The sequence below is a fragment of the Heterodontus francisci genome, chromosome 2 (assembly GCF_036365525.1).
Source record: "Heterodontus francisci isolate sHetFra1 chromosome 2, sHetFra1.hap1, whole genome shotgun sequence".
Taxonomy (NCBI): domain Eukaryota; kingdom Metazoa; phylum Chordata; class Chondrichthyes; order Heterodontiformes; family Heterodontidae; genus Heterodontus; species Heterodontus francisci.
In genome coordinates this window covers 110,094,231-110,107,930 of record NC_090372.1, presented here as the reverse complement: position 1 = coordinate 110,107,930, position 13,700 = coordinate 110,094,231, and the positions used below count along the sequence as shown (strand labels likewise).

The following is a 13,700-nucleotide window of genomic DNA, read 5'->3' as shown; positions in this document are numbered from 1 at the left end:
CGATCATTAAGGCGGTTATAGCAGGGCACTCAGAAAAACTCAAGGTAATCAGGAATAGTCAGCATGGTTTTGTGAAAGGGAAATCATGCTTAACCAATTTATTGGAGTGCTTTGAAGGATTAACATACGCTGTGGATAAAGGGGAGCCCTTTGATGTACTCTACTTGGATTTCCAGAAGACATTTAACAAAGTGCCACATAAAAGGTTATTGCGCAAAGTAGGAGCTCATGGTGTAGGGGGAAATATATTAGCATTGATAGAAGATTGGCTGGCTGGCAGAAAACAGAGTATGCATAAATGGGTCCTTTGCTGATTGGCAGGATGTGACGAGTGGAGTCCCGTGCTGGGGCTTCAACTTCTTACAATTTATATCAATGACTTAGATGAGGGGAGCGATGGTATGGTGGCTAAATTTGCAAATGACACAAAGATAGGTAGGAAAGTATGTTGTGAAGAGGACTTAAGGAGGTTGAGTGAGTGGGCAAAAATCTGGAAGATGGAGTATAATGTGGGAAAATGTGAAGTTGGCAGGAGGATAAAAAAGCAGAGTATTACTTAAGCAGGGAACGACTGCAGAATTCCAAGGTGCATTGGGATCTAGGTGTTCTAGTGCATGAGTCACAAAAAGTTAGTATGTAGGTACAGCAAGTAGTAAAGAAGGCAAATGGAATGCTATCCTTTATTACGAGAGGGATTGAAAATAAAAGTAAGGATATTATGCTTCAGTTATACAGGGTATTGGTGAGACCACATCTCGAAAACTGTGTGCAGTTTTGGTCTCCTTATTTAAGGAAGTACGTAAATGCATTGGAGGTGGTTCAAAGGAGGTTTACTAGATTGATATCTGGAATAAACAGGTTGTCTTATGAGGAAAGGTTGGATAGACTGGGCTCGTTTTCACTGGAGTTTAGAAGAGTGAGGGGAGACTTGATTGAAGCATATAAGATCCTGAACAGTCTTGACAAGGTGGATGTGGAAAGGATGTTTCCTCTTGTGGGTGAGTCCAGAACTAGGGGGCACTGCTTTAAAATTAGGGGTTGCCCTTTTAGGATAAGAGAGGAGGAGAAATTTTTTCTCTCAGAGGGTTGTGTGACTTTGGAATTCTTTGCCTCAAAAGGTGGTGGAGTCGGGGTCATTGAATATTTTTAAGGTGGAGGTAGATTCTTGTGAGGCAAGAGAATCAAAGATTATCAGGGGTAGATGAGAGTGTGGAATTCAAGTCAGAAACAGATTAGCCATGATCTTATTGAATGGCAGAGCAGATTCGATGGGCCGAATGGCCTGCTTCTGCTCCTAATTCGTATGATCGTATGGACTCTAATTCAACCAATCTATCCTTCCCACTCTGTAAGCTATTTGTGAGTGTGTGTGAACCTCCAGTGTGTGAGAGAAAGTTGGAGTGTAGTTTATTTTACTTCGATTCGTTTTACAATAAAGCTAACCTCTTTTTGTGCAACTCAAGAAAACCTGTCTGATTGGTTCTTTTTATGATCATAGCACGTAAATAGCTAAACACTCACAGAATTGGCAAGTATATCCAATTTAAAAAAGAAATAAACCTGTTGTGGTCAAACAAGGAGAGGGAAAAGAGAGGAGCCCTTTGACCCCTCCTCACCTGATTGTAACACCTAGGAACCTGCAGAACAGAGACACCACAATTTCAATTGCTCCCTGTCTGAGTTTCCAACATTGTGTGGCACATCAGGACCATTGATCTCATCATTAACTGAGTCCTTACACTGTGGAATAGCAGCCCTAATTTTCTGTGGCAAGTTTAATTTGTATTTGTGGCCCAAACCAGCTATTTCTTGCCACACATGCGGAGGCTGAAGGCATCATCATGTTTTTGCCAGGCTAACGGTGGAGTAGTGCAAGTCATCCAGAAATTTGTGCTGACTTGTAACTCACTCCATATCTCCTCACTACAAATTGCTTTTTTTTTTACACACTAAGAACGGTGTACGCCATGAATTTACTGTTATTTTGCCAGCAAATTCTGGGCCATTTGGTTCCAGACCTCATTATAGCCTTGGCCCAAACATGGACAAAAGAGCTGAATTCCAGAGGTGAGGTGAGAGTGACTGCTCTTGACATCAAGGTAGCATTTGACCAAGTGTGGCATCAAAGGGCCCTAGCAAAATTGAAGTTAATGGGATTTGGGGGAAAAACTCTCAACTGGTTGGAGTCATACCTAGCACAAAGGAAGATGGTTGTGATTGTTGCAGGAGTTCCTCAGGGCAGTGACCTAACCCAGTCATCTTCAGCTGTTTTATCAATGACCTTCCCTCCAACCTAAGGTCATAAATGGGGATGTTCGCTGATGATTGCACAGTATTCCGTACCATTTGCAACTCCTCAGGTACTGAAGCAGTCCGTGCCCACATGTAGCAAGACCTGAACAACATCCAGGCTTGGGCTGTTAAGTGGCAAGTAACATTTATGCCACACAAATGCCTGGCAATGACCATCTCCAAAAAGAGACAATCTCCCCTGGCATTCAACAGCATTACTATTGCTGAATTTCCCACCATCAACCTCCTTGAGGTTACCATTGACCAGAAACTTAACTGGACCAGCCATATAAATACTGTGGCTACAAGAGGTCAGAGGCTGGGAATTCTGCAGTGAATAGCTCGCCTCCTGACTCCACAAAGCTTGTCCACCATCGACAAGGCAAAAGTCAGAAGTGTGATGGAATACTCTCCACTTGCCAACAACACTGAGGAGGCGCAACAGAATCCAAGATAAAGCAAACCCGCTCGATCAGCAACCCATCCAACACTTTAAACATTCATGATGCAAAGTGGCAGCAGTGTGTATCATCTACAAGATGCACTACAGCAACCCGCCAAGGCTCCTTCGACAGCACATTCCAAACCTGTAGCCTCTGCCACCTAAAAGAACAAGGGCAGCAGACGCATAGGAATACCACCTGCAAGTTCCCCTTCAAGTCATACATTGACCTGACTTGGAACTGTATCGCCATTCCTTCACTGCCGCTGGTTGAAAATCCTGAAACTCCCCCCGTAACAGCACTGTACCTGGACCACACAGACTGCAGCAGTTCAAGAAGGCAGCTCACCACAACCTTCTGGAGAGCAATTAGGGATGGGCAATAAATGCTGGCCTTGTTAGCGATGCTCACAATCCAAGAACTAATTATCAAAAATGAAGTACCATCCAAGTAATTAGTAGTCTGAAATGCCAGCTCTCCTCAGACTTGACATGATAAAATTAAAATTCAAAAATGTTGGCCAAAATTATCTGGCTTATGTTTAAAACATGTTCTCTCGCTTCAAAGACATGTGCACTTTCTTTTAAAATGTTACCATACTACATCTGTATTCTACTTCACAGTCCTTCTTAAACAAGTTCTCTTTATTATTCCCACTCTGTGGGTGGGTAACTGATGTCTGTGCAATATCTTCTGGAAGGTGAACGCATGTGGACGTTGGGTATGGCCAGGCTCAGTTATGATAATCTGCCCTTTTCAAGTTGAATATTTTGACAACATTCCCTTTGGAGCTATAGATAAGCTAATTACTCATTTCTGCTGTGAGTGCATGATTATGGAATTAGCCTTCATGTTCTAGCATAAACTACTATCTTCAGGAAAGCAAGGGGAGAAAACAGGAGAATTAGACAGTACCCTTAAAGCAAAACTTTCAATTTCATTTTTCCAATGTAAATCCCACATCTAAATTATTAAAGTCTGCTGAAGTTTCCACCAATAACAGAACCAAAATTCAAGGGCAGGTGAGTTGAGATCTTGAGTACATGTAAACCCTGTTACTTATCTTCTCCAAATGTCATGAATTATAGCAGCGTAGGTATATTCTATTTTCCCTTCAAACTGACAATCTTTTTTTAACTCCTCCTGTACATCAAATAAAATGGTTGAAGAGTACTGAGGATCACAGGTAGGCCATTCAGCCACTTGATTCGGTTCCACCATGCAATTAGATCATGGCCAACCTGTACATTAACTCCATTTTCCCACCTTTGCTACATATGCCTTGATACCCTTAACGAACAAAAAACTATCAAAATCGTCAAAGCTCCAATTGTCCCAGCATCACAATCTTTAAGGGGAGAAAATTCCTGATTTCTGCTCTCCTTTTGTGAAAAAATGCTTCCTCATTTTGCTGCTGAATAGTGTCATGCTCACCAGAAATGCCGTGATGAAAATACAGAACCAAACTGAAGTTATTAAAAAAAAATTGACTTTTCCTTTAAAAAGTGGACAATGTGCTGCAAAATTGCTTTTCTACATTCTTCCATTCCCCTATATTTTGTAAATTGGAGGATATAACCTTCAGGAATATTGTCAGATGGGACCTGTATATTCAAACTGTCTCACTGTCTGTTAAGGATAAAAGGACACATTCCAGGTTAGGAGGTGTCAATTACACCCATTCTGAAACCATCAAGAGATATTCCTGAATTGACCGAGTACTTCTGAAACAAAGAAGATGCGAAGTAGCCATATCCTGGTCCATTATGTGGTCACCACAGGGAGGGGGACATGTGTCTCCTAACAGAGGCTAATGCAAGATTTTTTGCCTTAAAAGGCAGCTGTCTGGAAAGAGAGAGAGATCACAAGAACATCACAGAAAGGAAGTCTAGCCAGTGGCTACAGAAAGGCCAGCCAAAGCAGGAAAGGAGCCCTGCTGTGAATTCTACACTTCAACTTGGTGCAGCAGAGAACTGAAATTGACCACTGCCTCCAGTCTGAAATCTTAACCATCAGAAAACTACAAACACCCAGGCCTGCAACTTTAAAAAGAAACTGTCCACCGAGAAGATTCAACAGGTTTATCATGAACCCCAAACACCTACCTCCCTTCAAACTACTTACCTTTTTCCTCTATCTATCTATCTAATTTTGTCTGTGTGTGTGTGTGTGTGTGTGTGTGTGTGTGTGAGAGAGAATGCTTGCATTGGTGAGGTTGTGACCATTTTGGGAATGAATATTGGTCAATAAATAGTTAATCTTCTGTTTTAAACCTACACGGAAACCTGTCACTGTGCATTTATTTGATAAATAAAACACAAGGGTTTAAAACCCTTATAAAAAAAAACACTTGCTGTGCTTTGTTGGGAGGTGAAAAGTGGAAACAAGCCAGTCTGTAACAATAGCCTCTCTTTATTTTTAACCTATTGCCCCCTCATTCTTCCCCAAAAGATACTTACTCAGGGCCAGATTTTGTTCTCATCCCGACGGTGGGTCTCGTGGCGGTGGGGTGGGGTGGGGGTGCTGGAGAATTGGGGTAAAATCTCCTGCTATGGAACCCGACATCGGGAATTCCAGTTCCGATTCTCCTGGGGGCGGGTTAGGCCTGCGACGACCTTTTGTGGCTCATGAAGGAAGACCCCCACCGGGAACAACTGTACCCCCATGACATCCCTCCCCCTAGAATGTACGTCCACCCCACCCACCCCCCTTGCCAGGGCTTTCTAGACAGGCCCTGGCAACCCCGCCTTGCCTACCTCTTCTCCAGGGTTCCAGCGCTGGGCCTGGCTCTGAGGCCTCTGCACTACTGTCAGTGGCCACTGCACCCGGTGGCGCTGCTGATACTACTGAGCTGCCGGCCTGTGATTGGCCGTCAACTACTGCGGGCAGAACCCCCGTCCCTATTAAATCTTTAAAGGGATGGAGATCCAGCCTCCTTAAACTTTGACAGTAAAAGACTGGAGGAACGCTCCAAGGGCTGAAAAATGCAGAGGCGGGGCTCCCCTGTCTTTTCAGCCCGGCACCGGAAGCCCTGCGTCCTGCACAAAATCCAGCCCTCTGTATCTGTCAAATTCTTTTTCCATTTTAAACACCTTGATCTGATCATCTCTCAAGCTTCTAAACTCAAGGGAATACAAGCCAAGAGTTTGGAACCTGTTATCATTTAACTCCTTAAGCCCCGTTTACATTTTGGTGAATCTGTGTATACCCATTCGTAGGCCAATTTATCTTTCCTTCAGTTCACAGAATTGAACACTGTATTCCAGATTAGTTCTGACCAAGACTTCCTCTCATTTGTATTCCAGCCTTTGAGATAAAGGCCAGAATTTCATTAGTCTTTTTGACTGCTTGGGGAAACCCAGTTCTCTGTTCCTCCAGTTTCTAGCTTTTCACCATTTATAAAATATGACCTGTCTAGTAGCTTTTAATGATATGTATTTGGACTCTCAAATCTCTTTGCTCTGATATGGCTCCTCGCCATTTAGAAAATAGTTGTATTTATCTTTCTTAGGTCCAAATTGGATGACCTCACAAGTGACCACATTGAACGCTATTTGCTGTAGTTTTTCCCACTTATTTAATTTATGACCCTTTGAAGCTTTCTGCTCCTAGCTACACTACTTACGGTCCCTCCTAACTTAGGGTCATCTGAAAACCTGGATGTCCAACTTTATTCCTTCATCCAAGCCAGTAATAAATATGGTGAAAATTTCAGGCCCCAGAACAGATCCCAGGGGAACACCACTTGTACATCATGTGAATCAGAGTACTTGTGCAATATTATACCTTTAACAAAACTCTCCTAATAGGCATTGAATACTGTAAACATCAATGAGGGAAAAGTAAAGCACCAACACTTCTAAATGATTTGAATAGGACAGTTGGATAACACTAAGTGGTTTTTAGGCAAATTTAGTTCCTGGAAAAATCATGAAAATCTTCAGTGAAAATCTCCAATTTAACACCATCATGCTGCCTGCCACTACCAGATGCAGCACAAACATTGACACAATTTTGCAGTTTTAACCTGTTGCTGTCTCCACATTTCACTGCTGCCTGTATCCTATCCCACACTGGGGTCCACTCAACTCTCACTCCCATCCTTGCTGGCCTACATTGGTTCCCTGTCCCCAACGTGTCCAGTTTAAAATCCCTTCATGGCTTCACCCTCCCTACCTCCAGACCTACAACATTCCCCCCCACACCATCCACAAACTCTCCATTCCTATGACTTTCTGTATGTCCCATCAAAATCCCACATTCACCTTGCTAATTCCCCTACCTCACTTCAAACAGCCACCTTAAAACCTACCTCTTTGATCAAGTTTCTGGTCACACCTCCCAATATCTTGTCCATTTCCAACATTTTCTGTTTTTATTTCAAATTTCCAGTATCCTCAGTTTGTCTTATACTTCATCTTTGGGTCTATTTATTTATACGAAGAAGGCATACAGGATACTTGCCTTTATTAACCGAGGCATAGAATATAAGAGCTGGGTGGTGGGTTATGCAGGAACTGTATAAAACACCAGTTAGGCCAAAGCTGGAGTACTGTGTGCAGTTCTGGTCACTGCACTATAGGAAAGATGTAATTGCACTAGAGAGGGTACACAGGAGATTTATGAGGATAAAAACAAGAAATGCTGGAAATACTCTGCAGGTCTGACAGCATCTGTGGAGAGAGAAACAGATTTAATGTTTCAGGTCAGTGACCGTTCATCAGCTCTGCTTCTCTCTCCACAGATGCTGCCAGACCTGCAGAGTATTTCCAGCATTTCTTGTTTTTATTTCAGATTGCCAGCATATGCAGTATTTTGCTTTTATTATATTAGATTGATGAGGATGGTGCCTGGACTGGAGAATTTTAGTTATGAGGAAAAATGGGCAGCGCAGTGGTTAGCACCGCAGCCTCACAGCTCCAGCAAACCGGGTTCGGTTCTGGGTACTGCCTGTGCGAAGTTTGCAAGTTCTCCCTGTGACCGCATGGGTTTCCGCTGGGTGCTCCAGTTTCTTCCTACAGCCAAAGACTTGCAGGTTGATAGGTAAATTGGCCATTGTAAATTGCCCCTAGTGTAGGTAGATGGCAGGAGAATTGAGGGAAGGTGGGGATGTGGTAGGGAATATGGGATTAATGTAGGATTAGTATAAATGGGTGGTTGATGGTCGTCACAGACTCGGTGGTCCGAAGGGCCTATTTCAGTGCTGTATCTCTCTATGACTCTCTCTCTTTCTAAGATTGGCTAGGCGAGGGTTGTTTTCTCTGGAACAGAGGAGGCTGAGGGGAGACCTAACTGAAGTGTATAAAATAAGAGATTTAGATAGACCGGATAGGAAGGCCCTATTCCCCTTGGTTGAGGAATCCTGTAACCAGGGGGCATAGATTTAGGGTAAGAGGTTGAGAGAGCATTTGAGGGGAAATTTTTTCCACTCAGAGGGTGATGGGGATCTGGAACTCATTACCTGAAAGGTTGGTAGAGGCATTTAAAAAGTACTTGGATATGCACTTGAAGTGCCATAAACTACAAGGCTATGAACCAAGAGCTGGAAAGTGGGAATCGGCTGGATGACCACCTGTTGGCCGGCACAGACACGATGAGCTGAACGGCCTCGTTCCTTGCTGTAAATTTGTATGATTTTATGATACTTTGAGATATTTTCTACAGACACAGAAACCAGAGGAGGTCATTCAGTTACTGAAGCCTATACCGACATTCAGTTGGATCATGACTGATCGGGACCTCAACTCCACTGTCCCAGCTCTGCTCCACATTCCTTGAAACTCTTGCCTGACAAAAATCTATCAATGTCAACCCTGAAAACGCCAATTTCCCACCATCCACAGCTTTATCTACTTAAAGGTGCTATATACAGACAAGTTGTTCTCTTTGGGAGTAACAGTTGCCATGTGTAAGTGACTGATTTGTGACAGGCCCTATTCTCCACCTCCCCTCAATTCCCCGGGATTTAAAGCCCACTGGCATGTTGTTGTTGCTGCACTTTGTACATTGACCCCGCCCACCGGGCAGCACGTGCCGCACCAATGACGTCACGCAGGCACACAAAAAAAAAGTTTGAAATGTGAAGAAAAGGCAGTTGTGCTGAAACCGCGGTTTTTACTCACACTCGGGTGCCTTTTGGCTTGAGTTACCATAAGCCGGAACATTGCGGCGGGTCCGTTTCGGAGAACAGCGGCAAGGCTACTTCTGCTGCTATCCGTGGGCTGTCACTCCTACACCTGTCACCCCCACCCCCCAGGCTAGGACCCACAGGGAGCTGCCCAACACACTGCCCGGGCTAGGGCTCGAGGTGAGAGAGAAGGAATGGCCGGAAAGAAAGTGACCTTCTGCAACTGTAAGAAAGATCAAAATCACAGCACAAAACACATTTTAACATAATTTGAAAAAGAGGATAGGCTGCTACAATAGCAATTCAACTCTGCTCAGCAGCTGTTTTAGTTTGACCCTAAGGGCCCTGCCAACGACCTACAACGGGAATATTATTCAGAGATACCGCTGTGGAGGCCGGGCTCGGAGCGGGTCAGTGATTGGACTAGCCGGCCAGTGGGCGTGACCGTTCAGTGACTGCATTGATTGACTGAGCCAGAAGCTGAGGGGGTGGCAGGCAGCAAGGGGCGTGTCTTGAAGGGTAAGGGCACCACAGTTCATTGATCTCTGCTGCTTGATTTGTTTGGAGGAAACAATTGGATTGCACATTTCATTTTAACATTATTAGTCGATCATGTTTCCAACAGTGACAAATTTACAGCAGAGGTGCAACCAAAAGAAGGAGCTCAACAGAGTCCAGGATCAAATTTGCATCCGACTACTCATTGTGCCCTGTTAGTGCTGCAAAGTAATGACAACAACAACTTATATTTAAATTACGCCTTGAATGTAATAGTGTCCCAAGGTGCTGCACAGCAGTGTTAGGAAGCAAAATTTGACACTGAGCCAGATTAGGTGAACTTCGAGCAGATGGCCAAAAACTTGGTCAAACTTTAAGAAGCATCTTCGAGAAAGAAAGAGTGGTAGACAGGCGGAGAGCTGGAGGGAGGTAATTCCAGAGCTTACCTTCTAGGCAGCTGAAGGCACGGCCTTCAATGGTGGAGCAATTAAAATCGGGGATATTTAAGAGGACAGAATTAAATGACCACAGATATCTCAGAGTTGTGGTTGTGGAGGAGATTACAGGGATAGGGAGAGGCGCAGCCATGCAGGGATTTGAAAATAAGGATGAGAATTTTAAATGCAAGACAGTGCGTAACTGGGTGCTACTGTAGGTCAGTGAGCACAGGGGGGATCTGTGAATGGGACTTAGTACAAGTAATATCACGGGCAGCAGAGTTTTAGATAACCTCAAGTTTACAGAGGGTAAAATGTGGGAGACCAACCAGGAATATGTTGGAGTAGTCAAGTCTAGAGGTAACAAAGGTATGGATGAGGATTTCAGCAGCAGATGTGCTGAGGCAGGGGCAAAGCCAGATGATGTTAGGGAGGTGGAAATAGGTGGTCTTAGTGATGGCACGAATATACGGCTGGAAGCTCATCTCAGGGTCAAATATGACTAATGTAATTAAGGTTGCGAACAGTTTGGTTTAGTCTCAGATAGTTGCCAGGGAGGGGGATAGTGTCGGTAGCAAGTGAACAGAGTTTGGAGCAGGGACCAAAGACAATGACTTCAGTATTTCCAATATTTAATTGAAGGAGATTTCTGGCCATTTGATGTCGGATAAGCAGTCTGATAATTTAGCAACAGTGGAGGAGTCGAGAGAGGTGGTGGTGAGGAGCTGGGTGTCGTCAGCGTGCATGTGGAAACTAATACATTTTTGAACGGTGTCACTGACGGGCAGCATGTAGTTGAGAAATACGAGGGGGCCAAGGATAGATCCTTGGGGGACACGAGAGGTAATGGTGCGGGAGAGGGAAGAGAAGCTGTTGCAAGCAATACTCTGGCTACGATTAGGTAGGTAAAAATGGAACCAGGCAAGTGCAGTCTCACCCAGCTACATGAGAGTTGAGAGGCATTGGAGGAGGATTGTAGTGTATTGTTCATTTGATACATAGTGTATAGTTAGTTGATTTGAGGCCACTGTATATTCTTAGTGTAGTATGTGCAGTGTGCCACTAGAGGGAGTCAATAATAAAGTTTCAGTTTACAGCAGCAATCCAGAAGGTAGTGCTGTGTGTTTCCACCGGAGATTTACAATACCAGATCCACAATGAAAGGTTTTCCAATGACTGAAAGGACAGAATCTGCATTTACTTCACAGCCAGGTATAATTCACTGTGCTTTCAGTCGTGAAATCCAGGTAATGCTGGTTGGATTTTGTGCACAGCAGGTCTTGTATCTTTGTGCAGCTAATGGCAACTCATTGTATATTAAAGATTTGGACATAAATGTTGGGGGCATGATCAAGAAGTTTGCGGACAACACAGAGATTGGCCATGTGGTAGATAGCGAGGAGGATAGCTGTAGGCTGCAGGATGATATTGATGGTCTGGTCAGATGAGTAGAAAAGTGGCAAAAGGAATTCAACTTGGAGAACTTGTGGGCGACACAGTGGCGCAGTGGTTAGCACCGCAGCCTCACAGCTCCAGGGACCCGGGTTCGATTCCGGGTACTGCCTGTGTGGAGTTTGCAAGTTCTCCCTGTGTCTGCGTGGGTTTTCTCCGGGTGCTCCGGTTTCCTCCCACAAGCCAAAAGACTTGCAGGTTGATAGGTAAATTGGCCATTATAAATTGTCACTAGTATAGGTAGGTGGTAGGGAAATATAGGGACAGGTGAGGATGTTTGGTAGGAATATGGGATTAGTGTCGGATTAGTATAAATGGGTGGTTGATGTTCGGCACAGACTCGGTGGGCCGAAGGGCCTGTTTCAGCGCTGTATCTCTAATCTAAAAAAATCTAAAAGTGTGAGGTGATGCATTTGGGAAGGTCAAACAAAACAAAGTATTACATGATTAATGGGAAAATATTGAGAAGTGTAGAGGAAGTAAGGGACCTTGGAGTGAATGTCCACAGATCCCTGAAGGTAGCAGGACAGGTCAATAAGTTCATTAAGAAGGCATAGGGAATCCTTTCCTTTATTAGCTGAGGTATAGAATAAAAGAGCAGGGAGGTTATGCTGGAACTGTACAACTCATTGGTTCGGCCACAACTTGAGTACTGTGCGCAGTTCTGGTCACCTTATTACAGAAAGGGTATAATTGCACTAGAGAGGGTACAGAGGAGAAGTATGAGGAAAGATTGGATATGCTGGGGTTGTAGTCCTAGGAACAGAGAAGACTGAGGGGAGATCTGATTGAAATGTACAAAATTTTGAGGGGCCTGGATAGAGTGGGGGTGAAGGGTCTATTCACTTAGCAGAGAGGTCAGTGACGAGGGGGCATAGATTTAAAGTGATTGGTAGAAAAATTAGAGAGGAGATGAGGAAAAACTTATTCACCCAGAGGGTGGTGATGGTCTGGAACTCACTGCCTGAAAGGGTAGTTGAGGCAGAAACCCTCAACTCATTCAAAAGGAGTGTGGATATGCACCTCAAGTGCCATAAGCTGCAGGGCTATGGACCAAATGCTGGACGCTGGAATTAGAATAGGTGGATCATTTTTCGGCCGGCACCGACACGATGGGCCAAGTGGCCTCTTTCTGTGCCTTAAACTTTCTATGATTTCTATGGAGGGCAGCCATTTTGTCTCATACACCAACGCAAGAGTAGTTTGATAGCTTAAACCTTAGAGAAGAATTTATTGCGAGATTGTAGCACCCCACAAAATGTGCATTCGTTTCTTCCACCTGCCATTATTACTTTTGAGAGCGTCTGTGTGATTGTGCCTGCAGAATGCTAACCTGGATCCTTGATCACACAATATTGCTGCACTGATGATCAAGATGGCGACATCTATGCCCAACCTATCACATTTTGATGTTCACTCCAAGCCCCTATCTGTGTTCCCTCATTGGTAGAAGTGGCTGCAATGATTCGAGGGTGCAATGGTGGGCTTTGGAATCACTGATGATAAGAGAAAAAAGGCCTTACTTCTCCACTATGGAGGTGAAAAACTGGAAAATGTTTTTGAGACACGCCTGTGTAAAACGAGGAGGACTCGGTAAAAAAAGTGCAGTAACAACTTATTTCATGCCCAAGAAAAAGACAATATACGAAACAATTATTTTCTGATGAACCAAGCAAGAAGCAAATGAGACAATTGTTCGATATTGCACACAATTGAGACAACTGGAAACCAAATGTAACTTTGGAAACGTCGAACAGGAATTCAAAATGCAAATAATTGAAGGTTGCCTCTCTAGTCAAATATTTAGAAAAGTACTCGCGAAAGACAGAAAGCTGTCAGAACTGCTGAAGTTAGCAAGATCACCATCCCTTTCAGAGTCCAAAGCTGTTGAAGTTAAGGCTACCAACAGCAACTGCCACACTTCAAGCTCAATTCCTGTGAACAGTGTTCGCTGCTCATGTGCCAGGCAACCACCAGCAAAGCATCGGCAGCAATCTCACAAACCTGATCATGACTTGTCCAAGCAATGCTTCTACTGTGGCGGTGCTTATCTACACCAGACAGTATGCCCTGCTGCTGGCAAGCAGTGGAAAACTTGTGGGAAACTCAACCATTTGCTCGCATTGGTTGCTCATCAGTGAAATCAACTGTTAAGATCAATACTATCAAAAGGTTACCATACCAAAAAGGGAGAGAATGTAGCCAATGTAGAGGTAGATGAACCTGAATATACTTTTGTGCTCTCTTCCAGACACATGAACCAGCTACACATGAGAGTGACCATTGGCTGCTCGAAAGTAGATGCTCTCATAGGTACAGGAGCATCTGTCAACATCATGGGAGATAAAATGTTCAACAAACTTCAGGACTGCCCCATCCTTTGCAAACCAGGGAATACAAAAATCTTTCCCTATAGCAGTAACAAATGACTGTGTTACAGTCAAGTGAGGA

At 44.0% G+C, this 13,700-nt stretch overlaps 1 protein-coding gene across 4 annotated transcripts in view; it reads right to left on the bottom strand.

The window, feature by feature from the left end:
- LOC137379820 (cytochrome c oxidase subunit NDUFA4-like) overlaps window positions 1–8,998 on the bottom strand; it is a 54,313-nt gene extending 45,315 nt beyond the window's left edge. The window contains exon 1 of one of the 4 annotated variants that reach the window (XM_068051199.1): window positions 8,858–8,998. In XM_068051199.1, the coding sequence (XP_067907300.1) occupies window positions 8,858–8,899 (42 nt within the window). In that variant the 5' untranslated portion in view covers window positions 8,900–8,998. The remainder of the gene's footprint in view (window positions 1–8,857) is intronic. The other 3 variants (XM_068051216.1, XM_068051207.1, XM_068051222.1) reach the window with 3 other exon arrangements.
- Window positions 8,999–13,700: the final 4,702 nt, after the last annotated feature.